Source organism: Echinops telfairi, unplaced genomic scaffold (assembly GCF_000313985.2).
Source record: "Echinops telfairi isolate 266 unplaced genomic scaffold, ASM31398v2 ScPeMD7_70;HRSCAF=299, whole genome shotgun sequence".
Taxonomy (NCBI): domain Eukaryota; kingdom Metazoa; phylum Chordata; class Mammalia; order Afrosoricida; family Tenrecidae; genus Echinops; species Echinops telfairi.
The window spans coordinates 72,679,678-72,706,561 of NW_022103968.1; the positions used below are offsets into that span (position 1 = coordinate 72,679,678).

The window sequence follows — 26,884 nt, forward strand, 5'->3', positions numbered from 1 at the left end:
GGGATGGACAGTAGACAAGGGGGTAAAGGGAGTGCAAGACATGAACAAATAATAATAATTTATAAATCATCAAGGGTTCATGAGGGAGGGAGAGAAGGAGGGGAAAAGAAGGAGGAGCTGATACCATGGGCTCAAGTAGAAAGAAAATGCTTTGAAAACGATGATGGCAACATATGTACAAATGTGCTTGAAACAATGGATGGATGTATGGATTGTGATAAGAGTTGTATGAGGTCCCAATAAAATGATTAAGAAAAAAAACAACAACACCAACACCAACTTCAGCTATGTAATAGACACTGAAGCAGACCTAGGAGAGCCCGGTTCCCTCAACCGAGGCTTCCATGGAAAGTTCAACACCCGCATCTACTTCATTAGAGTTATAAACAAAAGCATTAGCCCCTGGAAAACTTATTAAAATTCAAGAAAAGGCAACATGCCCCTATCGGAGGGCTCAGATTAGGGAACCCCTTGGGCCCAGCCAGCCATACTGGGGGTAAGGTGGTGGGGAGCCCAAGCTTTCTCCAAGCAGTTAAGACATACTCCGTGCCCCAGACACTGGCTCTAGACGGATTACTTAGCAAGGCTCCCTGGAAACATACAGGTTCAGGTGCTGCTCTTGATGCCCACTCACCTGCGAGCCTCCCACTCTCTTCGCTGCCTCCTCTTCATGGTTTGAGTCACGATTTCCTGGGCCAGAACAAAGAGCACAAGATGCCGGGGAATTAGCCTCATGGCCAGAGAAGGGTCTGATCTAGCTGAGGCCTCTGCACTCACACTCCTGAAGAAAAGGCTAGGTGGTCCTCCCCTCCTGTACCTGAGGGAGACCCCTGGAGAGGAGGGAGGGATGGTTCCACCAGCTCTGCTCCAGAAAAAACTTGGGGTAAGCCCCCCACAATTATCCATCTCCCATTGGGTGACCTGGAACAAGCCACTCAATAGCCTTGTGCCAGTCTCCATATCAGAACTCATGAGCTTTGAGTTGGGGGAGGGGTGGGGAGCAGTTAGGAGTCTCTGGGCAGTGCAAATGCCTCCCATACTCAGCTGCTCACCCCAAAATTAGAAGTTCAAGCCCACAGAGAAGCACCCTGGAAGAAAGGCTGGGTGCCCAAAAGCAGCTGCTGATCCCTCTGGAGTGAGGTTTCACTCAAACCCACTCAGGTTTCCCTGAGTTGTATTTGGAGTCTATGATTATGATGGATGGTTGAAGAGGAAATATTTAAGAAAGCGATCATAAACAAGGGACTTCTCTATTTTCTTGGGCTCCGTAAGTTTTGTATAATGTGTATATATAATATATATATATATATAACACGTATAATGTGATACACCTAAACCAAAACAACCCAAAGCAAGGGCACTGAGCCGATTGGGATTCACAGGGATCCTAGAGAGGGTTTCCAAGTCTGTAAAATAGTCAGCAGTCCAATGCTTACCCAATAGCACCACCAGGCTCCTACAGGGGAAAATGTTGAACAGAACTTCAAGTGGCTTTTAAAAAACAAGCAAATCCCAACCTCCTATGAACACACACAAAACCCCAAATCTATTGGACTGAAAGATTCCAAGACCACTGCTCTGAGATACACATGCAGCCTTGAACCAAAACGCACCCCGGTGTCACCTGGTGACTAACGAACAGATTGGTCCACAAAATAATTTTATCACCTCTAGGGCTGTCTGTCCTCTTTAAAGAACCAGCCATCTGAGACCAAACTACCAATTGCGACTTTAACACCAAAATGAGATTATGAGGGTACCCAAAAAACCCCAGAATTGTGCTGGGCAGAGCAGAGCTTTCGTAGTTCGCGTTTTCCCCACTAGGCGAGCATTGAGCAACTGGCTCTGAGTTAGTGCACCCAGTGGCACTGCCTGGACAAGTTCTCCCTGGTCACAGTGAATTTTTTCTTAAAAGCAGTTTTGTTTGAAAAAGGCAGTTTGCCTTTTTTGTGATGGCTGATTTAAGAGAATAGCGTGTGGCTGTGAAATTTTGTTTCCTGCTTGGGTAAAATGTCGTGTTGTGATGCTGTGATGTTGAACACAGCTTACAAGGACCGTGCTATGGGAAAAACACAAGTGTACAAGTGGTTTTCTTGTTTCAAAAAAAGTGAAATGTTGACTGATGACAAACCTCGTTCTGGACATCCATCAACTTCCTACACGGATGAAAACGGTGACTCATAGTGCACTTGGAGTTGGTTCTACCAGGTCAGACTGTTAATCAAGCTTTCTATTTGGAGGTTCTGAAAAGATAGCGTGACAGTGTGCAACAAAACAGCTATGGCTGGGGACTGGTTTTGCCACCACAACAAAAAACCCAAACCCTCCAGCTTGCCTCTCTTGCCCCATGCACCTGACCTTGCTCCGTGCAATCTTTTTGTTTCTATGAATTAAGAGGGAGATGGCAGGGCAGTGATTTGATGATGTAATGAGGTGAAGAAAAAAATGAGGGAGCAGCTATCAGCCATTCAAACAGATATTAAATGTTATGAAGATTACTTTGAAGGTGATAAGGTCATTTTGGAAAATAATTTAAATACATAGCTTTGGGGAAAATTCCGTGGTTTTTTGGTACCCCAAAACAGAACTACCAGAATGTAAGTAGTAAGGGAACTGCCGACACATTGTGAAGAATGTCACTGAATGGGACAAGAAATGTTTTTGAATGGAAGCCTGAACTGCTGTGAAAGCCTTCATTTAAAAAAAAAAATTATTTTCTTGGGGGCTCGTACAATTCTCATCACAATCCATACATGCATCCATTGTGTCAAGCACATATGCACATTTGTTGCCTTCATTATTCTCAAAACATTTGCCTCCCACTCTAGCCCCTAATATCAGTTGCTCATTTCCCCCCTCCCTCCCCACTTCCTCATGAACCCTTCATAAATCATAAATAATTATAGTTTTGTCATAAGTTACCCTGCCCGATGTTTCCCTCCACCCTCGTCTCTGCTGTCCATCCCCCAGGGAGGAGGCAATACTTAGATTCTTGTAATTGGTTAAGCCTTCATTTTTAACACAATGAAATATTACAAACTAAAACCAACATGCCTGTGCTAAGGATTAGGAGCTAGCAGGCAGGCAGCCTCTTCCACAACAACACACAAACTCAAAACTCTCCATCAGGTAGAACAAGACAGAACTGCCCTGTGGGTTTCTGAGACTGTAACTCTTTATGGGAGCAGAGAGCCTCCTCTTTGTCCTGCAGTATGGCTGGTGGTTTCCAACTGTGGACCTGCGCCACCAGGGCTCCTCTCCTAGAATGAAAATCCCTTCCCATTCTTAGGGGGAAGGGCCTCTGGTAGCAGTGGTGGCCAGAATTGGGCAAGGCCGGTATGTAGGCCGAGCCCCAGATAGGCAAGCAGCTAGGATCCATGCCCATGTGGTACTCACCACTTGAGTCTTTGCATACCGATGTTTCCCTGTGAGTGACCATCTGGGCCTGGCTGAAGACGGTGGCCACATGCCACTTCTCACACAGTCACTTCACAGGCTGAGTTAAGTGGTAGAAGGGACAAATGGGTGAGGGAGCTATTGTTTTTTTAACCCAAAGCTCAATCCACTGCTAGTGTTGGTACAGTCACTCCTTATGGGAGCACAGTCTCATTTTTCTCCGGAGGAGCAGCTAGTGGGTTGAACAGCCAACTTTGCAGAGAACAGCCTAATGCTTGATCCTTTGTACCTTGCTTTAGATAGAATTGTAATTTTTTAAAATTAGGTAGTTGATCGCTATCAAGAAAACTCACTGCCACTGAGACGATTCCAGCCTTTAGTGACCTTAAAAGATAGAGGAAAACTGCCCCCATGGGTTTCTGAGATTGTAACTCTTTACGGAGTGGAAAGCCTTGTCTTTCTCCCACGAAACAGCGGTGTTTTTGAACTGTTGACCTTGTGGTTAGCACCAAACATTTCTCTTTGCAATACAATAATGGCTTGTCTGAATTTTGGGTTCAAAAACACAAATATGAACACACATCAAACTACCGCCCCGCCCTTCAGCAATTTCTAACTCAGAGGCCCTGTAGGATTGAACAAAACTGCTCCTTAGGGTTTCTGAGACCGTAACTCTTTACAGGAGCGGCTGCTTTGTCCTTCTCACAGGGAACAGCTGGTAGATTCAAGCCTCTGCCTTAAAGCCCAGTGCCTCAACAGCATCACCAGGGCGCTTTTGTTTTCACTACCCCTTTAAAAAGAAGTTTGCTCTCTAGGCGTAGACCTAGGATTTCCCATGTCTAGTTGCATCTGATGGGACTCTATGATCCAGAAGAGACCTGCAGCTCAGTGACACTGAGGTTTGGCTCAAGCCCTTTGGTTCCACGGCCCTGCCTCTAGCATTCCGCACTGCACCCAATGCAGGAATTACATTTAGCCAGCAAGGTGCCAGCCGAAACTGACCCCTGACCTTGGGACTGCCCCTTGCCCTCAGGATGGGCTAAGAATGGCTCAGACACACCTCTTCTAATCGTGTGCGCTTTTCTGATGGCTCTGACCCATCGCTTTCAGGTCCTGAATGTTCTTCAACCTCCTCCTCGTTGTCCCTGAAGATGTCATCGTAGGCAGGGACTTCAAGGTCATCATCTTGTTTGATGAGTAGCTTGATCTAAGGTCCAAACAAAAGGCAACAAAGGTCTCAACAGGGCATTCCATACCCACACTAGGGTCTTTTCTCCTGACACAATTGTGTCTCTTCGGGGTTAGCTGAGGCGTAAGTGAACTTTCTGTGTATGCAAACGACCACCTGTTTGAGGAGAATGTCAGCCCTCACAGGTAGTGTGGGTGTGTCCACTAAGTGAGGTGTTGGGTAGGCAAGGGCTAGCCCTGGTAGCATTTATAGGGAAACACCTTCCAGTGGCCCTGCTATGAAATGGGGTAGGGCTGGGCTTAAGAGCCAAGGGCAGACACAAAGCAGGTTCTGGTCAATCAAAATCCCCAAACACCCATTCTGAGCCATCCCCTCCCCTCTCAGTTCAGTTGCTATGTTCCTCATCACTGGTGGACAAGACCAGGTCTTTTCCCTTAGGCTGCTGAGACTCCCACAGGGGAGCGAGACCTTTGCTTGTTAAGAGTGCCAAATGGAATATTGGACATGGCATAAAAAGGTACAGATGGCTTGATGGGAGAGGAGGGTGGGGCCCAGCCTACAATGTCAGCTCCAAAGGCCAGGTTACCTGGGTGTCGTTGTACACATTCACGACATTGACAGGCCTGTGGGTGTCACACACAAAGAATATAGCCTCTTCTTCTGGTTGAAGGACATCCAATAGGTCAACATTAGCTCCACAGTTTATGAGGACAAAATAACGGAACTGGGGGGGAAAAAAGAAGATTATATCATAAAGTCAAGTCACCGAGGATGCCCTTCAACTTCTCTGTTCTAGGTCTCCAAGCCCATCTGCTGAGACACAGCAGGCAGGAATGATTGTGAGGGCAGTGCAGGAGAGGGCAGTCACGGTGTCCCTATGAGTCGGAACTGACTTGACAAAACCTAACTCAACAGCTAGTTCCAGTCAGCAGTCCTAGGAACAAAAGAACAAAACCTGGTCAAGCCCTGTGTCATCCTCATCACCACTGCTAGTCAGCTCGTTCTTGTAGTTGCTGTACCAAGGCTTTTTTGTTGTTGTTGCCTCTGTGGGAAACTGAGAAAGAAGGTGAAAATGGCCTATTCTCTACTCTCTGAAATACAGTGCTTGGAAAACCAGGCACCAGTGTTACGAAGACCTCCACAAGTCTCCAAATGTTGACAAGCACGCAGGACACACACACCATGCATGCACATCTCTAAGAGCATCTGATACCTCTGTTTACCATTCTGCAGGAGGAATTAACACCATTATTGACTCTTCTGCCAGACACTTCCTTTGAGGTTTTCCCTAGAGGCTGCAGGATATTCAAATTTAGTACATAGCCCATTTTATTGTATGTACTAACAAGAGACTTGCAAACCACATGACTAAAAAAACCTTACTGCAGTTTAATAAACTTGCTCATCTCAGCTTAGCTATTCTCCAGAGATGAGACTCCTGTGTTCTACTGTCCACCATTTTTTTCTTCATTAATTGCACACACAGCTCTTAAGGACCCGTTGGACTGTGGGGCTGGATCTCACAGCAACCAGCTTGTTCTTCTCCAGGGAGTGGTCCCTTCTGATCACATGTCCAAAGCAGGTGAGATAAGTTCCACCATCCTCACTTCTAAGGAACATCTGACTGTACTTCTTCCAGTCAAAATTCTGTCTTTATAAATTCTGCATGGGCAGAGTTCCCTTACATGATGATAGGAACTCTAGGCCAGGATTTATCTCTGCCAGGCCAGTCTCTTGTGGCCAAGGATACCTCGTGTCTCCTTCCACACTCCAACCACCCGTGTGCGTCCTACCTTTCTTATATAAGGCCCCACATGGAGGTGAGAGGGCTCCTGATCTCTTGCTTAAATGACAACAGGAGAAGCTATCTCTCTGGATTTCAAGTGGGAACATGGGCCACATTTACTTGGAGAGGTTATGTAAGATTGATAGGTCAAACGAAAGAATAAAAATAGTAAAAAAGAACCGCTAAATTCCATGTCCCTTAACAATTGAACTTTTGTGGATCATATGTACTATCTTTTGTTGTTGATTTTTGCATGCACAACTTAAGGCTAAGTCATCAGCAGATACATTTCATTGTTCCTCTCACCCACTTTGCCTACTGTAGTTGTTACTTACATATAAATGCGATTTATTACAGAATTAGGAAGAATGCTATGATGCACTCAGAAATTACAAGGGTTCCCAAAGATCAAGGATCTTACGATGCAGCTTTTCATACCTGTTCTTTGTGCTCCAGAAATGCACTCTCAAGTTCTTGCCACCCAGAAACTGGAACTAGCGTGTACTGCACGTGGTCACACTGGAACAAAGCCTGGAGGGGAAGTAGTATCAGCGCTTGTCGTATTTAGGATATTTATGACTAATCTTGAAATACACCAAGAATGGAGCAAATAGAGTGGGTGGATGGAGGGACGACTTGATAAAAATCGAGTGGCCATTCCATCAACTCCAACAAAGAGAAGAGCAACCCTGTACAATGGAGTAGAATGGCTCCATGGTTTCTGAGGTGGTGAATCTTTAAGGAAGCAGACGGCTTCACCATTCTCTTGTGTATTGGCTGGTGGGTTTCATTTATTTTTTTTTTTTTAATCATTTTATTAGGGGCTTGTGCAATTCTTATCACAATCCATCCATCCATCCATTGTGTCGAGCACATTTGTACATTTTTTCCATCATCATCCTCAAAACACTTGCTTTCTACCTGAGCCCTTGATATAAACTCATTTTTCCGCCTCCCTCAACTGTCCTGTGGTCAGCGGTCGAATATTTAACCCCCTGCATTACCAGTGCTCCTCCAGTTTGATACCCAAACCCAAAACCAAACCCACTGCCATTGAGTTGATTCTAGCTCACAAACTCCCTACAGGACACAGAAGAACTGCTTCCTAGGGTTTCCAGAACTATCAGTGGGTAAGGGAGCAGGCTGTCTCAGCTTTTCACTGAGGAGCAGCTGTTGGGCTTGAACCATAGATCTTGTGGTTAGTAGCCCAATGCTTAACACACTATTCCACAGGGCTCTTTCCTAATAGACCAGCTGCCCTTTATTGCCAACATCTCTTACGACAGCACCAAATACCCAGTTGTCACAGATGGGTTGCTCCCATGACCATTACAAGCCTAAACCTTACATTCCCAAGGAATCCTGCCATTTTTCCTGGAAAGCGTTGGCCTGCTAGCCACAACATCAGCTGTGCCCCCCACCCATTTCATGAGAGGAGGCTGTCAGCTCCCCTAAAGATTTACCGCTTCGGAAACTATATCGGGTCCCTATGAGTGGGAATTAACCCGAAGGCAATGGTTGGGTTGGATTAGGCCATTGTAAAAATACCAACTAGTCATCCTGACTTTGGCCAGGGCCTCCTTTAAGTCACCGCTCCAGAGGTCAGCAGCTGGAGGTGCTACCGCCCTCAGCCAGCCTCTATTCTCATCTGAGGCCTCGAGGGGAGGGATCCTCTCCTGTCTACCCTGGCACTTCCATCCGCGGACCCGCGGGGCTCACCTGGAGAATCTTGCAGGCGCACAGAGCGTCCACGTCTGAGGCCACAAAGAGAAGGACCCTCTGTCAGGGGAAGAGAGGGCAAACAAGCTGAGTGGAGCGACAAGAGTCGCGGCGCCCCCTCCCCCGCGCCCCCTCCCTGCCCCCGACACCACCTAGGCCAGGGACCCAGACCCGGCCTCACTTCAGTCTGGACCAGCTCGTAAAACTCTTTGCGGAAATCGGACAAAAACATGTCCACGGTGGCCGGACACCTAGCGAGAGAACCGAGAGTCCCAGCGGCGGTCAAGACTCCCGCCAAAGCAGAGCTCTTCCCATTGGCCCAAGAGCCGCCAATCAATAGTTTCTCAGGGCTCAGCCCGCCCTCCTCTCTGATTGGACCATGTTGCGGGCGGGCACTAACGCACCACCATTCAAGGATCGACAAATCTGGCCCGCCTCTGCCGGAGCTTCAAAACTGGCAGGATGCAAACTTGCTTCCTCTTCTCCTCAGTCAGCCATTTTCCCAGTAGCCCGAGTCCCGGTCGACAATGTTACTTTGGGAGAGGAAGACTATTACCTCCCAATGGAAACTCTGGAAAAAGAATTGTTAAAAACCACCCTTCCGTTCAAAAATTACATGTAAGCGTACGACCGTTTTCTATTTCCGGAAAGCTCTCGCTCCAAGGCAGATGTGCGCTCACTTCCGGCCGGATTTTCGATAACGCTGGAAGGTCGAATTGCATTTTGGGTAGTGTAGTCAGACGAGAGAATGGATCGTACTAAATTCGATGAGAGGGGAGTCCTAGCAAGATGCCCGTCAAACTAACGAGAAGATGGTCACTAGGATGGCCATTCACTCAGGGGAGAGTCTTCGTGTGTATTAATAAGAAATTCCGAGCCCTAGAGTCTTTTATTTAGCTCTTGTATCACATTGGAGTCGACCCCGGCTGCAGACCTCCCCTCGGGAGCTGGGCGATCGTCTGGACGCCACTTCCGCTCAGTCTTCCGGGAGTTGTGCGGGCTGTTTTGGTGGCAGGGTCCGCGGCGGTGCGAGGCGGCCGGGCGCTGTTCGTCAGACTAAGCGTTCTTTACGAGGAGTAGCGCCTGCAAGGCGGAGGTGTCCATCATGGTGAGCACGTCGGACTTGGGGCCGGGGGTGGCCCAGGGAAGGACTGGACGAGCGGGGTGACAGGCGGAGATGCCGAGTCACCCGGACTGTGCCCAGCGGGGCTTGGCTACGCGTTCCTCCCAGCGCCTTCAGCCGTCGACGTGTGTGTTCGCCTTTGGGGGCCTAAGTGCACCCAAAGGGTGTTGAAAGGAACCCCTGCCGTCGAGTCGATTCCGATTCATCGCAAGCCCATAGAGTTTCCGAGACTAAATGTTTCTAAGAACAGAAGGCCTTGTTATTCGACTGCGGACCCACTGGTGGGCGCTTTTAGTTAGCAGCCCCAATGCTTAGCCCATGGCGCCCCCAAGGTTCGAACAGTTGTTCATAAATCGGGTACTAACAGGTTGCTGGGGCCAGAAAGCAGGCCCGGCGATGGCCCACAGAAGATGCCAGAGTTGTGTGACCTGGTTCTCCTACCAAGAGTGATATTACGTTCAGTAATAACAATAACCAATCCCACTGCCATCGAGGCAATTCCGATTCATAACATCTTTAAGAGGGTTCCCCAGGACTGTACATCTCAGCTTTTTCCCTCAGTGCCTGGTGGGTTTGAACTGGGGACCTCGGGGTTAGCAGCCCACAACACCATCAGAGCTCCTTAAGGAGAATAATAAAAGTCCTGATTTACTATCATCAAGTTGAAGCCAACTTTAATGGACAACTGTCCCTGTGGGTTTCCGAGACTAATTCTTTTAGGGAGCAGAAAGCCCTCCCTTTCTCCGCAGGAGCTGCTGGTGGTTTTGAACTGCTGGTGTTAGAGTTTGCAGCCCAATGAGGCTCCACCAGGGCTCCTATTAGTGATGATAATACTAGTAGCTAATACTTGGAGACTGCCTTTATATTTGAAAACCGTATTGCCTGTTTTTCCTACTGTATTTCTCTTGTTTAATTTCTAATCCCCTTGGAGGCAAGGATCATTGTTATAATGTTAACCACAGAGGACTAAAGGGTTGGAGAAGTGAGGCAGATCGCTCACTGGAGGTCATGCAGTGAGCAGGGGAGACTTGTTGCCCAGTTGGTTGCCTGCAGAGACTTGGCGATGCTCTATCTCCTTATAACTATTGACAGCAGTGCCTCTGTGTCCCCTGCTTATTTTAGTGGAAACAGGATATAGCTAGATTTTACCTTAAGCGTGTCCATCCATGTTGAACCATATTCTTGAGCTCAAGTTCATACATTTAATAGACATGTTGACTGTTCGGTAGATGCCTGACAATATGCAAGGGGTTGAGGCTCAAACCAGAGGAAACCACCAGCCATCAAGTCACTTCTGACTCTAGCAGCCGTATAGGACAGAGTGAAACTGTTTCTCAGGGCTTCCAAGACTGTCAGTCTCTATGGGAGCAGATAGCCTCTTCTTTTTCCCAAGGAGCAGTTGGTGGGTTTGAGGTCCACAGTGCCACCAGGGCTCCTTTGAGCTTATAAAGGAAGGTAAGAAACATGACAGGACAGAAAATTAGGTCCATGCGTCCATCCTGAAGGCCCATTGTTAAGGGTACTGCAAACTGCATTTTCCTCTTTCTGATGTGAAAAAGAGAAACCACCTAGAGGGGTTGTGTAGTGGGAGCTAGTCAGGGGTGGCCTCCATGTCTCTGCTCTTCAGCATCTTGAGATGCTCCTTTTCACTGAGTAGGTCTCTGTCGGAAGTACTGTTGAAGTACGTTGCTGCTCCAAAGAAGAGAGGTGGAAGTTTAAAAACTGCAAGATAGACCTCTGGAGAGTAAAGAAGCACATGGGGTTGATCGACTGATTTAATCTACTGTGAACTCAGTGAAGGTGTACAGAGCAGATCATTTTTCCATTCAGCAGTTCAGACACAATTTGGTTCATGTCATTGATGGCTCTCCCACAGTATAACATCACGCATCCCACTTCCTCCCTGTGTTTCCTGTTTCCATCCCACCTCCTTTCCTAACCCTAATGAAACCCTGCTCTAGGGTAAATGGTGTCCTTTGGGCCCTGTGTTGGTTTAGGTCAGCGGTTTTCAACATGTGGGTCTCGACCCCATTGGGGATCGAACGACCCTTTCACAGGGGTCGCCAAATTCATAACAGTAGGAAAATACAGTTATGAAGTAGCAATGAAAATTTATGGTTGGGGGACACCACAACATGAGGAACTGTATTAAAGGGTCGAGGCATTAAGGTTGAGAACCATTGGTCTAGGTAGACTAGAGAAACAAATTCATTGATACTTATGTGTATAAGAAAGAGGTTTAAAAAAAAAAAAGAGGTTTATATATAAGAGCAATTGAATATTGAGCAAACATCCCAGTCCAGATCAAGTCTTTAAGTCTGATATTAGCCCATATGTTTGATACCATTCTACAAAGTCCTCTTCAGACTCACAAAACACATGCAATGATGCTGAATGCAGGAAGATCACAGGCCAGTGGGTGGGAAGTCTTGTGGATCCAGTGGTGTTGCAAGGATCTCAGCGCTGGCAGGGGTCTCCATGTGGCTTCTCCAGCTCCCAGGACTCTAGCATAGTGCCATGTGTCTTGTCATCTGCAGTGTCTCCCAGAGAGTGAGCAGAGAGAGAGTCTCCCGCCTCCAGGAGGAATACAGGAGCTCCCAGAATCCCTGAGGTTTCTAAGACTATAACTATGGGAGCAGACAGCCTCTTCATTCTTGCAGGGAATGGCTAGCCGGTTCACACGCCTTGCTTAACCCACTGTGCCACCAGGGAACCTCTGTCACATGGCAGTGTTCTTTACCCCCTTGTGATTTGGTGCTCATTCTGAAGAAATGCACCTTTGTTCTGTTCTCACGGTGACCCCTCTCTTGCAGTTTTCGTTCAACATGTTTGACCACCCGATCCCCCGGGTCTTCCAGAGTCGCTTCTCCACACAGTACCGCTGCTTCTCCGTGTCCATGCTGGCAGGGCCTAATGACAGGTCAGATGTGGAGAAAGGAGGGAAGAGTATGTGCTCATTTTTCTTTTATACAGAAACCACCCCTCATCCCTATCCCCCACTCCTGCCCCAGCCTCCCCTGCCCAAGTCTGCAGGGCCCCTGGCCTCCAGTAGTCACTGGTTTGCACATGGTGACCTGAAGCTTGTGTTCCGTCACAAGAAAACTGCTGCTTGTCCCAAATTTGTAAGGAGGGAGGAGGGAGGTTTTACGGCAGGTAACCATTCCAGCTCGTTCTGTCTAGTCAATTCCAACTCATAGCAACTCCCTAGGACAGAGTAGAACTGCCGGCTAAGGCATCTGAGGCTGTCAGTTTTTATAGGTACAGACAACCTTACCTTTCTCCCTTAGAGCAGCTGGTGGGTTTGAACCACTGACCCTTCAGTAACTACCTACTGTATCCGCCAGATTTCCTGCTAGCATTTCTGTCCCCCAAATAAATGATATGTATGATTCTGATTGATCATTAAGAAAATTGTAGCTGCCCCCAAATACTGCTTAAAATTTATGTGTGTTTGTATATATTTTAATCTATCTTATATATTTTATATATCTGTATTCTTAATATTATAAAATTCACTTTTTCTGCAGTAATCATGCCCCCATCGGCCCTTGATCAACTCAGTAAGTATCTTGAAAGTGACTGGTGACACAGGGTGAGTGGCTGGTGAGCAGGACGGCTGGACGTGGCTCCTCAGGATGTGTAACCACAGGGCTCCTGCATCATGTCTCATGCTGGGTTGGGACTGGGCCTTGGATGGAGATGGTCTGGCACTGTGGCCACCTGAGCAGTACAGGTGGGGTGCAGGGTCAGTGAGGACTTAGTGTCACCACTGCCTTAGACACTATATAGGTCCCTGTCCCCCCCGCCCCCCTTCCCCACCCCACCTACTGGAAACCAGGATCCCAATGGACAGGACTGAAGGAAAGGGTGAATGCCCCAACTCTTGTCTGAGTGCTGGGCCACCCAGTGCTGCCTGGACCCTGAAGCTTTCACCAAAGGGTCTGGAGGTCAGGTGACCTGCCGATGCTGAAAGGCAGCCTTCTCATCTGCCCACTAAACTTAGTTCCTAAGTTCCCAGCCTGGGGTTCTTAGTCCACAGCCACATCTCCCCATCAGCATGCCCCACACCTGTGCTGTTGCCTTTTGCCCTGAAAGGTGCTTCCACCCCTACCCCCCCATGGGTTGTCAGAGGCTTGATGCCCTCCTTCTCTTCCCCTACCCCTCTTCCAACATGAGCCCCCTGGAGGCTTCAGCCCTGGAGGCAGCGTGGGTCTTGCTTCTAGAGACAGGCGCATGCCCTGCTTGAGTCCATGTCCCTGTTGGCAGGGCTGCATCTGGAGGCTCTCCTCCTCTCCTCTCTAGCTTCCTGCTTAAGCCACCTTGACTGGATTTGATTCCTTTCTTTTAGTGAGGCCCCAAAGAGAGGTGTCAGTATCTCCTGAGTTTGGGTGAAGCGTTTACTGACCTGCTTGCCTAAACCACAAGCTACAGACACTAAAGCTTAATATTTAAGCTCCCAGACTCGGGCCAGCAGCCTGGTAAATTATTTAATCTGAACGCCTTTACTTCTCCAGAGGTGAAAAGGCAGTGCCTAGCTCATTGGTCTGGGAAGATTCGCCAAAGTCCCAGGCTACACTCCATATTGTCCCTACTGCCTCAGAACCCTCCCTTGGGTCCCTGAGTCTCTTGGACTCTTTTTAAATTACCAACCCTGACCTTCAGAGCCACACTGCACCGCCCAGTCCCTGCTACCAGCCCTCTGCACCTGCACAGTCATGTTCTGGCATGGTTCCCCATTCCACTTGGACCTTCCCCATGTCCTGCCTTGTACTCTCCAACCCACCCCTCTGCCACCACAGAAATCCCTTTCATAGCGGCCCTGATGGGCAGAATAGAACTCCGTAGTTTCCAAGACTCAACCTTTAACAGGAGCGGACTGTCTCATCGTTCTACTGAGGGGTGGCTGGTGGATTTGATTTACCAACTTTGTGCTGCTACCTTATTGCCAGTCATTCTCTGAACAAACTACTCCTATGCCCCGTGACCTGCCTGGAGAACTTATCCTACAAGAGCCACAGACCTCTCCCCAACAGTGCTCCCTGCAGTGTCTACATACACCTGCCCCTCCCCTTTGCCTTTCTTGCCCAGAAACCCCCAAAGGCAAGAATTTGCCCTTAGCTTATTCACAAGGAACTCAGAGTCACTCATTCTCTATCAGCTCGATTTCAACTCAGCAACCCTGTAGTACCGAGTGCTTTTTAACTGTTTTCTGAAACATCACTAAAGCCGTGTTGCAGCATCCCCAAATGATCCCAGTTCCTTCCCAGGGAGCAGGGGAGGGGGCGAGTGGCTCCTCCCAGCCTGGAAGCACCCAGATGCCAGGGCCCAAGTAACACTTGAGAGAGTGTGTGTGTATGCTCTGGCTGGCGGGAGGCCAGGCAGCCTGTTTTCTGGGGGAGGGCTCGGTGAACGTGAGCTATCCATCCTGGAAGGGCTCACAGCCTCTCTCCTTCGTAGGCCGACTGAACATCACCTACCCCATGCTGTTCAAACTGACCAACAAGAACTCTGACCGTATGACACACTGCGGTGTGCTGGAGTTTGTGGCTGACGAGGGCATCTGCTACCTCCCTCACTGGGTGAGTGCCGCACATGAGGCTCAGTAGAGGAGTAAGCTTGCCCCAGGCCATGAGGGCATCCTAAGCTGGGACTTCTCTCTGTGTGTCCCACCCCCCCCCACCCCCGTGTGATAGAGGGTCCTGATTCCACCTGCCATGGGGACAGTGCAGCCCAGCTTCTTGTGTGAGATGGGATGAGGCAGGGGAATCCTCTGCTCTAACTCATACTTGGTCAGTCAGTCATTCAGAGGAGTGTATCACAGCAGCAGTTCTTAAACAACGCACGTGTACTCTAAGCATACACACAGTGTTCGCTGGCAGTGCTGTGAGGAAAGACTTTTCCTGGTGTGTGTTGTCACCCTGGCCGTACTGTACACCAGTGATTTCTGTTCAGGGTCTAATCACAGAGTGAGGCTATTTCTGACAGGACAAGTGAAGCATACTGCTTTTCCTCCCATTTGGGGGCTGTGTTCTCCCCAGTCCGTCCCAGTGTTGTAGTGGGTTTCTTTATGCCGTTGCTGTTTGTAAGCAACTTGCCCTGAAGTGAGTTGTCCCGAAGCACACTGCAGAGTTGTCACAGAAGCAATTCCTTGCTCTCTGCACTCTGGGCTCTCTGGAGTGAACTGCTGAAGTCATGGGCAGGGCTGGGCAGAAGTTCTCAGCATTTACTCAGGGCCCACGAGCCAGCATTTTAGGGAGGGCAGCTACTTCTGTCAGGGGGCGTCAGGAGAGGATGGATTGTAACACCATCCCCTGCCCCTGCTTCCCTGTGAGCCCATGGAAAGCACAAGCTGAGTGGCCATGGTTGTGTCAGCTGGAACCTGGGTCCTGTTCCTTGGTTGAGCCACAGGGGAAGCACTGGGTCTCGCCCCTTTCTCATACTTGCCTTTGATAAAAGCAAGTAGTTGGAAGCCTTTGCCATGGGCTAGAGGACCTCTGATGGCACACTGCTAAGCATGGGCCTGTTAACCTGAAGGTCAATAGTCCAAACTGGCAGATGCCCCAGGGGTAAAGGTGAGTCGGTGTGCTCCTCCCGACTAAAGCTGAAAGTCTCTGCGGCCCCACACAGCTGTTCTGCCTAGAGTCACGCTGAGTGAGACTCACTGTTGTAGGGGATCTGGAGGGTGCTGGGTGGTGGTGGTCCTGGATTTTCACAGGGCATTCTTCTCCCTTTTCAGATGATGCAGAATTTGCTGTTGGAAGAAGGGGGGCTGGTTCAAGTGGAGAGTGTCAACCTGCAAGTGGCCACTTATTCCAAATTCCAGCCTCAGAGCCCTGACTTCCTGGACATCACCAACCCCAAAGCCGTGTATCCTCTCAAGCAAGGAAGCTCCCATCAGCGGGGGTGCCGGCTAATGTTGGTCTGCCATGGGGCGTGGGCCCTCCAGGAGAGTACCTCCTCTGGGTCCTTATCTAGGCATTCCTGGCAGGGGGAAAGTGGAGTCCTTCCCTTAGGAAATCCAACACCAAGCCCACCCACCCATCCACCCTCCTGCCAGGGGGCAGATGAGTTCTCGTGGGTGGAGGGGCCTGCTAGGGACCTGCTGGCATCTTAGCCCTTAATTTGCCAGTCCTAGCATCTACCCAGGGTTGGGGGAGAATTGATTCGGTGCATTTTCCTCTACCTCTCTATAATAAGAAAGCAAAGGTATAGAGAACTGGTGTTTTATAATGGTCTCCTGTGAACATAGGTTGGTGGAAAACATGAGGGGGCTTCAGAAAGCTGCAGGGTGCGGGAGAATTCTACATCATCTTTACATTCCATTTTCCAACCAGCTTTGTTGAAGGTCCCTTGTATTCTGTGAGGAGCCCTGGTGGCGTAGTGCTTAAGCTTTCGGCTGCAATCCACATGGTCAGAAGTTCAAAACCACCAGCCACTCCATAGGAGAAAGCCAGGACTTTACTCCCATAAAGAATTATAGTCTCAGAAATTCATAAGGGGCAGTTCTGTCCTGTCTTATAGGGTCACTATGAGTTGGCATCGACTCGATGGCAGTGAGTTTAGTGATTTGTAAGTGTGTAGTTGTAGGACATGAACAGTGAGTGAAGATCCTGAGACGTGTGGACTAAGGTTGGGATCTCTAGCTTGCAGGCCCATTTTGGTTGAGGTTTTGGAGTCCTGTCCCCTCTCTACCTTATTGTTTTTAATTCACACTTGCTGGGAGAAAGATGAGACTTTCTATCCGCAGTCTTGGAAGCGCACAGGGGCAGCTCTCCTGCGTCCTGTAGGGTTGCTGTGAGTCGGATCGACTTGATGGCAGTGAGGTGGGGTCAGAGGCGTGGAACCCAGCAATATAACAGCTTGGCAGGTAAAAATAAAAACACCACAAAACAGAAGAACCACCTCTTCCCTCTCCACCTGGGTGTGGTCACCCCCAGCTGTCCTGGTTTGTGTCTGAGCTATGTGCTTTCCTGGCAGCAAGTAGCATCGAGGATGGTGGTGGGGCTGTCCTCTGGGAAATCTAGAGCCCCTGTTCATTGAGCTGAAGTGGGGCAAACATCTGTGAGCATACCTTGCCAATTCTCTGAGGGTTGATGTGTGTTGCAGTCCAAACACAAATCATTTTCAAAAGCTCTCTCAAGTTTGGTTCTGACAAACTGTTGAGACAACCTGTCTCCTGAGTTTATGGTTTATTCGCTTTTTTTTCTCTGCTCCCAGACTTAAAAATCAACTGTATTGAGCACTTGTCATTTACAGACAAAAATAAACACTGTTTTCAGAGGTTGATAAGCGGATGTTGTTTGGGGGCATCTTGAGTTGATTCCATATGACCGAGTAGACTTGTCCCCTAGGATTTTCTAAACTGGACTCTATGGGAACAGATTGCCAGGTCTTTCTCCCGTGGAGCCCCTGGGTGGGTTGGTTGCTAGCTTTTTGGTTAGCTGCTGAGTGCTTAACCATTATGCCACTAAAAAAACCCACAAAACCCACTGTCTTTAAGTTGGTTCCAATTCATAGAGACCCTGTAGGATAGTAGCCCACTTTTTTTTTTTTTTTGTCACCTCGGTGGGAGAAAGATGAGGTCTTCTGCTCCCATAAAAAGTAACCGTCTCTTATATAACTCTTCCTGATGTGATTGAACTATTGAATTGTTTGAGATATTAATTGAAACAAAAAGTTTCAATCTCAGAAACCCACAGGGGCAATTCTGCCCTGCCCTTTAGGTTCCCGATGAGTCAGAATTGATTTGATAGCAACGAATGTTTTTGTTTTGTTTTTTTAATATACAGACAATGGAATTGCTCCCTAGCATTTCCAGGGCTGGAGTCTTATGTGTCCCATTGTATTGTATCCATGTCTGTCCACCTAGCATCGATCCTCCTTCCTAGAAGCTTGTCTGCTTTACTACCATGCTGCCTTAACAAGTACATGTCTGCAGATTAGAAAATGCACTGAGAAACTTTGCCTGTCTGACCACTGGGGACGTGATCGCCATCAACTACAATGAGAAGGTGAGAGGCTCGGCTGAGGGGAAATGGGGCCTTCCAGGAAAACCAGAAGCCAACCCGAGCAGAAAGAGCCAAAGCTGGTGTAGAATTCTTTAGGAAAATCAAGTGTTGGTGTTCATAGTACAAATGCAAAACAACTGTGTCTAAAACATTCAAAGATGACCCAAAACAAGCAGAAAGTTGAGCACGAAGCAAAAGGCTTATCAAAAATAAGCAGGGCAATTGGACAAATAGGTCAGAAACAGATTTTACATAGCTGAAAAGGAGATAATAAAATGGAAAGTCAGTCTGGAGAAATAACTGAATTCATCACAGAGGAACCAGGAGTTTGGGAAAGGAGAAACAGCTTGTGGGTAATGACAAAGTTAAACTTTGGTAGGAGAGAGGGCACAAGGTTTTTTTTTTTCTTTAAATGTTATTTATATTTTTGTTGTTGAGGATACACACAGCAAAATATACCATTCAACTATCTCTAAAGAGACAATTTAGTGAGTTGATTATATTCTTGGAGTTGTACAACCATTCTTTTGTGTGTGTGTGTGTGTGTGTGCTTTTCCATTAACAAATTCATTTCCCTCTAAGGTTCTCTAAACTTATGGATTGCTTTTGTACATTTGGACGCATATAGGTACCTATATACTCGAGTTAAACCGACCTGAATATCAGCCAAGGAACCTAATCTTATAACAAAAACTGCATTAAAAATGTGCTGAAAAACTCCACTTACACACAAGTACATACAGTAGTTCTTAAGAGAGTGTAATGCTCAAGGCAGTTAAGACTTTGAAAATATTTTTGGTTTAAGACTTAAAGCTCATCTCAAAGCACTAGTTTCAGGGATTCTTCTACCCTCCTTGGCTCCAGAGTTTAGTCTATGAGAATTTGAAATCCAGTTCTGTACTGTATTGCCCCCTCTTAATCATAATCCTTGTATGGGATCTTGATCAAAAAAATTAAATAATGGTAGCCAGGCACCATCCAACTCTATTCTCTCGGGTAGCTGAATTTTTAAGGCCATAGTTACAGGAAGTATAATGCATACCAAACAGGACTGATCAGTAAGAGACTCATAGCAATGAGACGACAGTCACGAAATGGTGACTAAGATACAAAAATCAAAGAACAGCAAGGACCTGGCCTTTGAATGGAAACAGTTGCAGCCAGAAATAACAGAATATTCTCAAAGTGCCCAGAGAAAGAAACTGTCCAAAACGGGTCTTTCGAGAAGGGGGAAAGATACTGTCTGATAAACAACACCCGATTGGTTTACTCTTAAAACGTGAACTTCAGGAATATGTATCACCAAGGAAGGCAGCATTGGGTGCCTAATGGTGAGCAAGTAAGTGGGCACATACGCAGATGAACCCTACTAAACAAAACAGCCATCATCCCTAACTCACACAAGGTTGCCAGGCATAAAAAGCAGGATCCAAACAAATTGTACCTCCAAAAGTAATTCTCTTAAAGGCACCATTTGTGAGAGGACTTCCAAAAGTTTGTTGGAACATTCCATTCTCTTCATTTTATTATTCCAGGAACTTTTGTGGGGGTAACCACTAACCATGGCCACATCTCTCCTTTACTTTATCATTTCCAGTTCTTTTTACCAGGAGTATATCATTTTTAGAAGGATCCCTGGTGGTGTAGTGGTTATGCATTGGGCTATGATCTGAGAGGTCAGCAGTTTGAAACTACCAGTTGCTCCACAGGAGAAAGTTGGGGCTTTTTACTATGTAAAGAGTTAAGTCTCAGAAACTCACAGGGGCAGTTCTACCTTGTCTTAGGTATAGGGTCTCTGAGTTGGCATCAACTCAATGGCAATGAGTTGTATCATTTGTATTTTTTACATCCCTTTTTCTGACACATGAGAGCTCCTTGTAGACTAAGGTGACCAGATTTTAACATTGGTAAAGAGGGACACCATTGGTAAAACTCATATCCTGGCGAAATAGCCCCATGGCAGCCGAAAACCGTATACCCTAGCTTGTTGAGCATTTTTTCCAAAAATCGGGACTTTTTTAAAAAACACCGCAGGGTGCCGGAAAAATTGTTAAAAATCGGGACTGTCCAGCCCAAAGCGGGACATCTGGTCACCTTATTCTAGACACAACAGGACTGGGTCTTAAACTTCTATTCTGTTGGCAGGTTAATACTTCATTGTATACTCAATATACACATGGGAGTCAACAATTCATTTAATCCGCCTCACACTTTTGACACTTTGGGTCTACATATTATTAGCATTATCAGAGGGAACATCAAATTTCCTCTGACACTTCACCATATGTACCGAGAATGTTGTTAGTACCTTTTGCATTTTAACAAATTGTCTCATTTGAACCACAGTGCAGATTCCAAGAGCACTGGTGGCACAGTGGGCTAAACAGGGCTGCTAACCTCAAGATGTGCTGTTTGAACCCACCAGCCACTCCAATGGGAGAGTCGAGGCTTCTACAAAGTCTCGGAAACCCTAGGGGGTGTTTCAAAAGGCCAGCAAAACCAAAAGTCAAACTCATTGTGTATTCTGAGTCATAGTCAGCCTATAGGACAGGGTGGACCTGCCCCTGTGGGTTTCCAAGATTGTCACTCTCAATAGCAGTAGAAAGCCTCATCTTTCTCCCAAGGAGATGACTGTGGTTCAAACTGCTGACTTTGAGATTAGCAACCTAGTGCATAACCACTACACCACCAAGGCTCCTTGGAAGGTCAGTGAGAGTCAGAGTGGACTCGTTGGCCATTGTGGGGTTGGTCTTGGTTGGGTGGGGCAGAGCCTCCTTTGAGTGATGGGCATAAAGGCAGCTGGCCCTGCTACGAAAGCTTGTCAAGGCTAGGGACCTGGCTGAGGGCTCAGGGCGGGCATGGTGGATGCAAATGATGTATCTGCAGAAATAAGAGTGCCACCACCCCAAGGACTGCCATGGAACCACCCCTGAACCCCATGTTCTCCCCAGATTTATGAGCTGCGAGTGATGGAGACCAAACCTGACAAGGCTGTGTCCATCATCGAGTGCGACATGAACGTGAGTAGTGGCTCTGGGCACTGAGCTTGGGCCACTGGGATCCCTGCAGGCCAATGTGCCCCAAGAAGGCATCTCACGAGGGGGCTGCTGACCATGTGATCTGACTCCAGGCCAGTGGTTGTGCCGAGCCAGGTGCATTCAGCTCAGCTCAGACTCACCAGGGTGGGAAATCCTTGAAGATAAGGAGCAAACCACGCCCCCTACCCCACCCCACCTCCATGGTCCATCGGCAGGGCCAGCCTTCAATGGTTAGAGCAGGGGGCTTCAGAAAGTTCCATCCCCTTGTCATTCCATTTTTCCTTGTACTCTTTGAAGTCCCCTCTGCTGGGTTACTGCTATATAACCGTTGTGAAGTTGCACAACCATGGGAACAGAACACACGATGCGGAGTCACCAGGGCTGAGGTGCAGGGGCCAGGAGCAGGAAGGAGGTAGGCTAGTTAAGAACGGACGTCAGCCCAGGAAGATGAGGGTCCTGCTGTGAGGGGGCTACACAGCTCTAGCTTGGGTGTTAAATTAGACACAACTTAGGACACATACTCATATGTAAAACCAGGGGATCGCGATATGATTAGTACATAGTGCCTGTGGCTGCTGATAATCACACTCTAATTTTGCAAACGTTGCCTTGGGGGGAAACAAGGCCAAGTGTCTTAAGGGTTTCTAGAGATTATTTCTTAGGGATGATGTGGATCTCCAATGACATCAAATAAAGAAGCAAAACAACAGAGGGCTGGGCCTCAACCTTTTCTTTCTCGTCTTGGAAACAGGTCGACTTTGATGCTCCTCTGGGCTACAAAGAACCCGAAAGACAAGTCCAGCATGAGGAGTCAGCTGTGAGTTGCTTCTGTCATGGCATCTCGACTATCTGTGTGCTCTGTCCTGTATTGTAAAGGTGCCTCGTTGATGTACGGGCTTACAAGGCTTGAGTTTGGGTAATGCTTGATGCTGGTTGCAGGTGCAGGGGCTGGTGGTGGTGTTGGTGTTGGTGCTGGTGCCAGTGTAGGTGCCAGTTAGTGTTGGTGCTGGACCCCATGCTGCTCCTGGTGCAGATACAGATGCAGTCACCTTCCCTGCTAATCTCCCCACCCACACCTAGGGGAGCAGTGATACTTCCCTGTGACAGGATGGTGACAGCAGGACAGTGGGAGGCTCACGCCCCAGCAACTCACTTGTCTTTTCTCCCTGTCAGGACGGCGGAGCTGACCACAGTGGTTATGCTGGCGAGCTGGGCTTCCGAGTGAGTAGTATGCCCGGTACTGTCCAGTGCCACTGGAGGGACGGCCGAGCACGGGGCTCCCTCTGGGTCATCAGCAGGGCTCGAACCTCTGGGTGTCTGTTGACCTGTGATTCTGGCACTTACTTAGTCCAAGCCTTTGTGCATATCTCTTTTTTCCATCTCCCAGCAGACCTGGAAGGCAACCCCAGTTCTTTTTACTTGTACTCTTTTTCCTGTCTTTTTAAGAAAAATTTTAAGCCTACCTAAAAGTTGAAATATAAGTACAATGAAAATATATGTCCCTCGCTTGGATTCACTAAATGTGACCATAAATGCTTCCTCTTACATCTTGGAAGTGAGTTGCAAACACTGCCCTGTCCCCACCTCTTCAGTCGGGCAGGCTTCCTACTAGACACAGGTGGACAGGTGTGCAGGGCTGGGATGCTGGGAGACAGGCTGGAAATGAAGCCACAGTACTGTCACAGCATGGACCTTGGCGAGGGCCAGACCTTGTTGTCAGGCATGTCCTGGGGGAGGGTCTGGGCAGAGGGCTGCCTGCTGCCAGCACTGAGCAGTAGGGCAGGGGTTCTGCAATCGGAGGGGCTCTGGCCCCTGCCCCCTGCCTCCCCTCTGGCAGTGGGCTCGCCCTCAGCTTGGCCTCCCAGTGTCTCCCGTTGCCTTGCAGGCCTTCTCTGGTTCTGGGAACAGACTGGATGGGAAGAAGAAAGGCGTTGAGCCCAGTCCCTCCCCAATTAAGCCCGGCGACATTAAAAGGTGAGTTCCTTGGCTCTACTACTCTTGCCAACGCTTTGTCCTCATCCTGGGTGGGTCTGTGCCAGAGCTCCAGATGGGGTGGCCACCTTCCCTGCTGAGACATAGCCTGGGTCAGTGGGGCTGGCTGCTAATCTTTATCCTATCAGAGGCAGGGGTATCCCAAGGAAATGTATCCCTGCCTCCCCACTGCAGGCCAGCCTCTCCAGCTCTGCCTCCAGTTGCTCCCCGCAGGTTTTCCGGAGCCGGGCACCAGGTCCCTGCTTGTTCTCACTGTGGCACGAAATAATACTTGTGTCCCGTGACCTTAGCTTCCCTGGTTCTAGTTCTCTTTGCCGATTCCCTGCTGTCTAGTCTGTTTCAACTCGCCCCTGTAGGTGGTGCAGTGGATTAAGTGTTGGGCTGGTACACCTGTTGCTAGTTTGGCAGTTCAATCCTGCCTGCCATCTACAGGGGAAAGCTCAGGCTGTCTGCTCTCATGATTGACAGCATCAAAACCTCCCCCATAGGATGGCTGTGGGTCAGAACTGACTGGACAGAAATGAGATGCACCCTTGAAAGGAGCCCTAGTGGCACAGTGGCTAAACACTCAGCAGCTAACCAAGAGGTTGGTGGTTTGAACCCACCACCCCACCCCAGGGAGAAAGAGGAGGTTACTCTCCCATTAGAGTGACAGCCTCGGAAACTCACAGGAGCAGCTCTACCTTGTCCTCTAGGGACGCTGTGGTGTGATTTGGACTAAGTAATGGTAGGGATGACCTATCAGCCACCTGCTGTTTGTCTGACTAAATCAGGACCCTGGGAATTTTTTAGGAAACTTCCTAAGGAATTTGGTGAGAGAGCAGCTGGGAAGGAGGTAGGGCAGGGACAGCGAGGGCTTCATGCCTCCTGGTGCAGGTCTGGCCCTGCAGCTGCAGCTCCCAAACCATGGAGGCACTGATGATGGGGGCAGTCAGCACCCACAACAAGCCTGCCTCCCTCAGGGACCAGTGCTGGAGTGCCCGAGGGCCAGCCAGAGGTAGTCCACACTGTGAGGGCCACCAAGAAGACATGTTGGTCACAAATGATTTCTTGTCTCTTTGCTGGAACAAGGGTTCTCCCCTCTCTGTCTCTCTCACTTTTTTTTTACAGAGGGATTCCCAATTACGAATTTAAACTTGGTAAAATCACATTCATTAGGAATTCCCGTCCATTGGTCAAAAAGGTTGAAGAGGTGAGTGTATCTATCGTTGTTAAAGAGGGGTTTATTCACATCATGGTGACCAGGGCTCTTGTTGTGTTCACAAGCATGTTTCCATGACCTGCCCCTCATCTCTAGCCTCCTGTCCTCCCAATCTTCTTGGGTTCCATGCTGTCTGAGTCTTAGGGCATCTGCATGGGATGCTGAGCATGTCCTGTGCTCACATCCAGGTTCGGACACAGGAGAGCTGGTGCCCTTCCTGTCTGACAGATTGCTATTGCCCTGAGGTGATGGTACACTGCAGTTCTTGAGCTGCCAGCCAGTTTCCATGGGTGGCTTCTTCTAGCCGAACAGATGGCCGGTGTGGGGATGGGATGATGTGCATGTGACTGACCCTGTGTTGTGAGGCAGGCCCCATGCTCACGCCTCTGGGCCAGTCGGTTATCCTGGGAGGCAAAGTGCCTACACCTGCATCTGATGGTTTGAGTTTGAGTAGCTTTTCCAGGCTCCTGAGGGCAGTGAAAGGTGGTGAGCAGCTGGAACCCACTCACTTCCCGTCTTGTCTGCCCCTTGTTGCCACACCGCTGGCGCCACCAATTGATGCTGATCAGATCGACACAGCACCTATTCAGAGAGTCCCTGTTAGGTGCTCAGAAACTTGAACCACTGCCACCAAGGCGATTCTGACTCACTGTAACCCCATAGGATAGAGTAGGAGCTGGCTGGTGAGTTGAAACTGCTACTGGCCTCCCAGCTTAACCCACTGTATCCCTGGGTTAGATGCTAGCTGGACTTCTTCCAGGGTTGATTTATTCCTTTGTGAGGGTATTACAGTTTATGCAGCCATGTACAGAAAAGTACATCACAGTTTATGCAGCCAGTACAGTTTTCATCACAGTTTATGCAGCCATGTACAGAAAAGTTGCTGGGGGCTTTATTTTGGGTAGTGGGGTGGCAAATGCTTTTCCCGCTGTAGTTTCTAGGAGCCTTGATGGCGGGATTACTTGTACTGCTAACTGCAGGGACAGCAATTAAAACCAACAGCCCATCTGCAGGACAACGATGGGCACTTCTCCCCTGTCCTGTAGGGTTGCTCTGAGTCAGAACTGGCTGAAGGGCAGTGAGATTGGAGTCTTGTGGAGATACTTTCCACCTGGGGCAAAGGCTGACACCAACTCCCAGCTGTTGCCTCTGACTTTTCCCCAAGTGAGCGAAATACCGTTTCTTTTTCAATTTAAAATACAGTGAACCCTCGCCACTTCGCGCTTCGACTTCCGCGGCTTCACTCTATTGCGGTTTTTGCGTAACAGCGCATGCTCTGTCATTACTGCCACTGATTGGCTCATACTGTACACGCTTCTATCTGCATCGCTACGTATCGGAGCTACGTATCAGATGCATTTTTGCTTTTGTACAGTGTACTGTAATTGTTTGCGATTTTTAAGAAATTTTATCTAAGCCCTATGATGGCTCCTAAACGAGCTGCTTCTTCTAAGCCTTCTGACAATAAAAATAAGCGCCAGAGGAAGATGCCCACCATCCAGGAAAAGGTAAAACTTTTGGATATGATCAAAGATGGCAAGAAAATCGTGGAGGTTGCACACCATTTTGACTTGAATAAGGAATCCTACTTCACGGAATTAAATTTATCACGGTAGGGTCTAGAACCGATTAACCGCGATAAACGAGGGTTCACTGTACATTTTATTACAAAGAGTGGCAAAGTAAGAGAATTGGCTGGCTGGAACCTGCATCAACAGAAGAAATAAAACCTGTGTTGTAAATCTCACAGGGTTTGCTGAAAACAGTACTTTCTCCTCTTTCCCCCACCCCACCCCCTCCAGGATGATGCTGGAGGCCGATTCGTCGCATTTTCAGGGGAAGGACAGTCATTGCGTAAAAAGGGTCGAAAACCCTAAGTCAGGCTGTTGACTGATTGGAAAATAAAAGTCACTTACAACACGTTGCTGTTTAGTTACTGGCTCGGACAGGCTTACGATACTGACAGATGGCTCGGATACATATGACCTAGAATTCATGTGTTGAACTTGGAAGGCTGGGCTTGCATCAGCAGGGCATCACCAGGATGGGCTTGGTCTGAGGAAGGAGAAGCCCTGCCTGTGAGGTCCAGTAGTCTGTGGCCACCTCCTCGCCTACCCTCTGGCCACCCACCTGGGGGCTGCCCCCGGCTCAGCAGGGGCAGGGTCTTCTCATCCCTGACAGCCAGAGGGGATTCCTGGCTCTAACTCCAGATGCCATTCTCTCTGATTTCACTGAAGTCATTGTATATTTTAGGCCCTTTGCTTGGGCTTAGAATATCTCCACTTGGCACCCCAGATCTTCCTTCTCAGGTTGCCATTCAGCGTTTGGAGAAAAGGTGTTTCTCTTTTTATTCTACATAATGATTTTTTTTTAAGTCCCATTCCTTGGAAGGAAAACCCAGATTGCCTACCCTCCCTGCTTTTACTGTCTCG

General features: G+C 48.4%; 2 protein-coding genes across 3 annotated transcripts in view; one reads left to right on the plus strand and one right to left on the minus strand.

The window, feature by feature from the left end:
* The window catches only part of CDC45 (cell division cycle 45), a 26,867-nt gene extending 18,498 nt beyond the window's left edge, over window positions 1-8,369 (minus strand). The window contains exons 1-6 of the mRNA XM_013004251.2: window positions 8,272-8,369; window positions 8,091-8,150; window positions 6,810-6,902; window positions 5,172-5,309; window positions 4,457-4,603; window positions 635-690 (exon numbers count right to left, since the gene is read on the minus strand). Of these exons, the coding sequence (XP_012859705.1) occupies window positions 635-690; window positions 4,457-4,603; window positions 5,172-5,309; window positions 6,810-6,902; window positions 8,091-8,150; window positions 8,272-8,322 (545 nt within the window). The 5' untranslated portion in view covers window positions 8,323-8,369. The remainder of the gene's footprint in view (window positions 1-634; window positions 691-4,456; window positions 4,604-5,171; window positions 5,310-6,809; window positions 6,903-8,090; window positions 8,151-8,271) is intronic.
* Window positions 8,370-9,090: 721 nt separating this feature from the next.
* Window positions 9,091-26,372, plus strand: UFD1 (ubiquitin recognition factor in ER associated degradation 1). 2 transcript variants are annotated; one of them, XM_004701206.2, is made up of 12 exons: window positions 9,091-9,198; window positions 12,027-12,159; window positions 12,741-12,773; window positions 14,671-14,792; window positions 15,950-16,080; window positions 18,152-18,224; window positions 21,173-21,241; window positions 22,011-22,076; window positions 22,433-22,480; window positions 23,145-23,233; window positions 24,362-24,443; window positions 26,255-26,372. In XM_004701206.2, exons 1-12 carry the CDS (start codon window positions 9,196-9,198, stop codon window positions 26,327-26,329), a joined length of 924 nt encoding a protein of 307 aa, XP_004701263.1. In that variant the 5' UTR covers window positions 9,091-9,195; the 3' UTR covers window positions 26,330-26,372. The 2 variants fall into 2 exon arrangements, with proteins under 2 accessions (XP_004701263.1, XP_045147457.1); XM_045291522.1 differs by lacking the exon at window positions 9,091-9,198 and having other exon boundaries at window positions 12,006-12,159.
* The last annotated feature ends 512 nt before the right edge of the window (window positions 26,373-26,884 follow it).

Coding starts and splice junctions, on each gene's coding strand:
- UFD1 (XM_004701206.2), top strand. Junction 14,793..15,949: donor TCTGCTACCTCCCTCACTGG/GTGAGTGCCGCA, acceptor CTCCCTTTTCAG/ATGATGCAGAATTTGCTGTT. Junction 18,225..21,172: donor CCATCAACTACAATGAGAAG/GTGAGAGGCTCG, acceptor TGTTCTCCCCAG/ATTTATGAGCTGCGAGTGAT.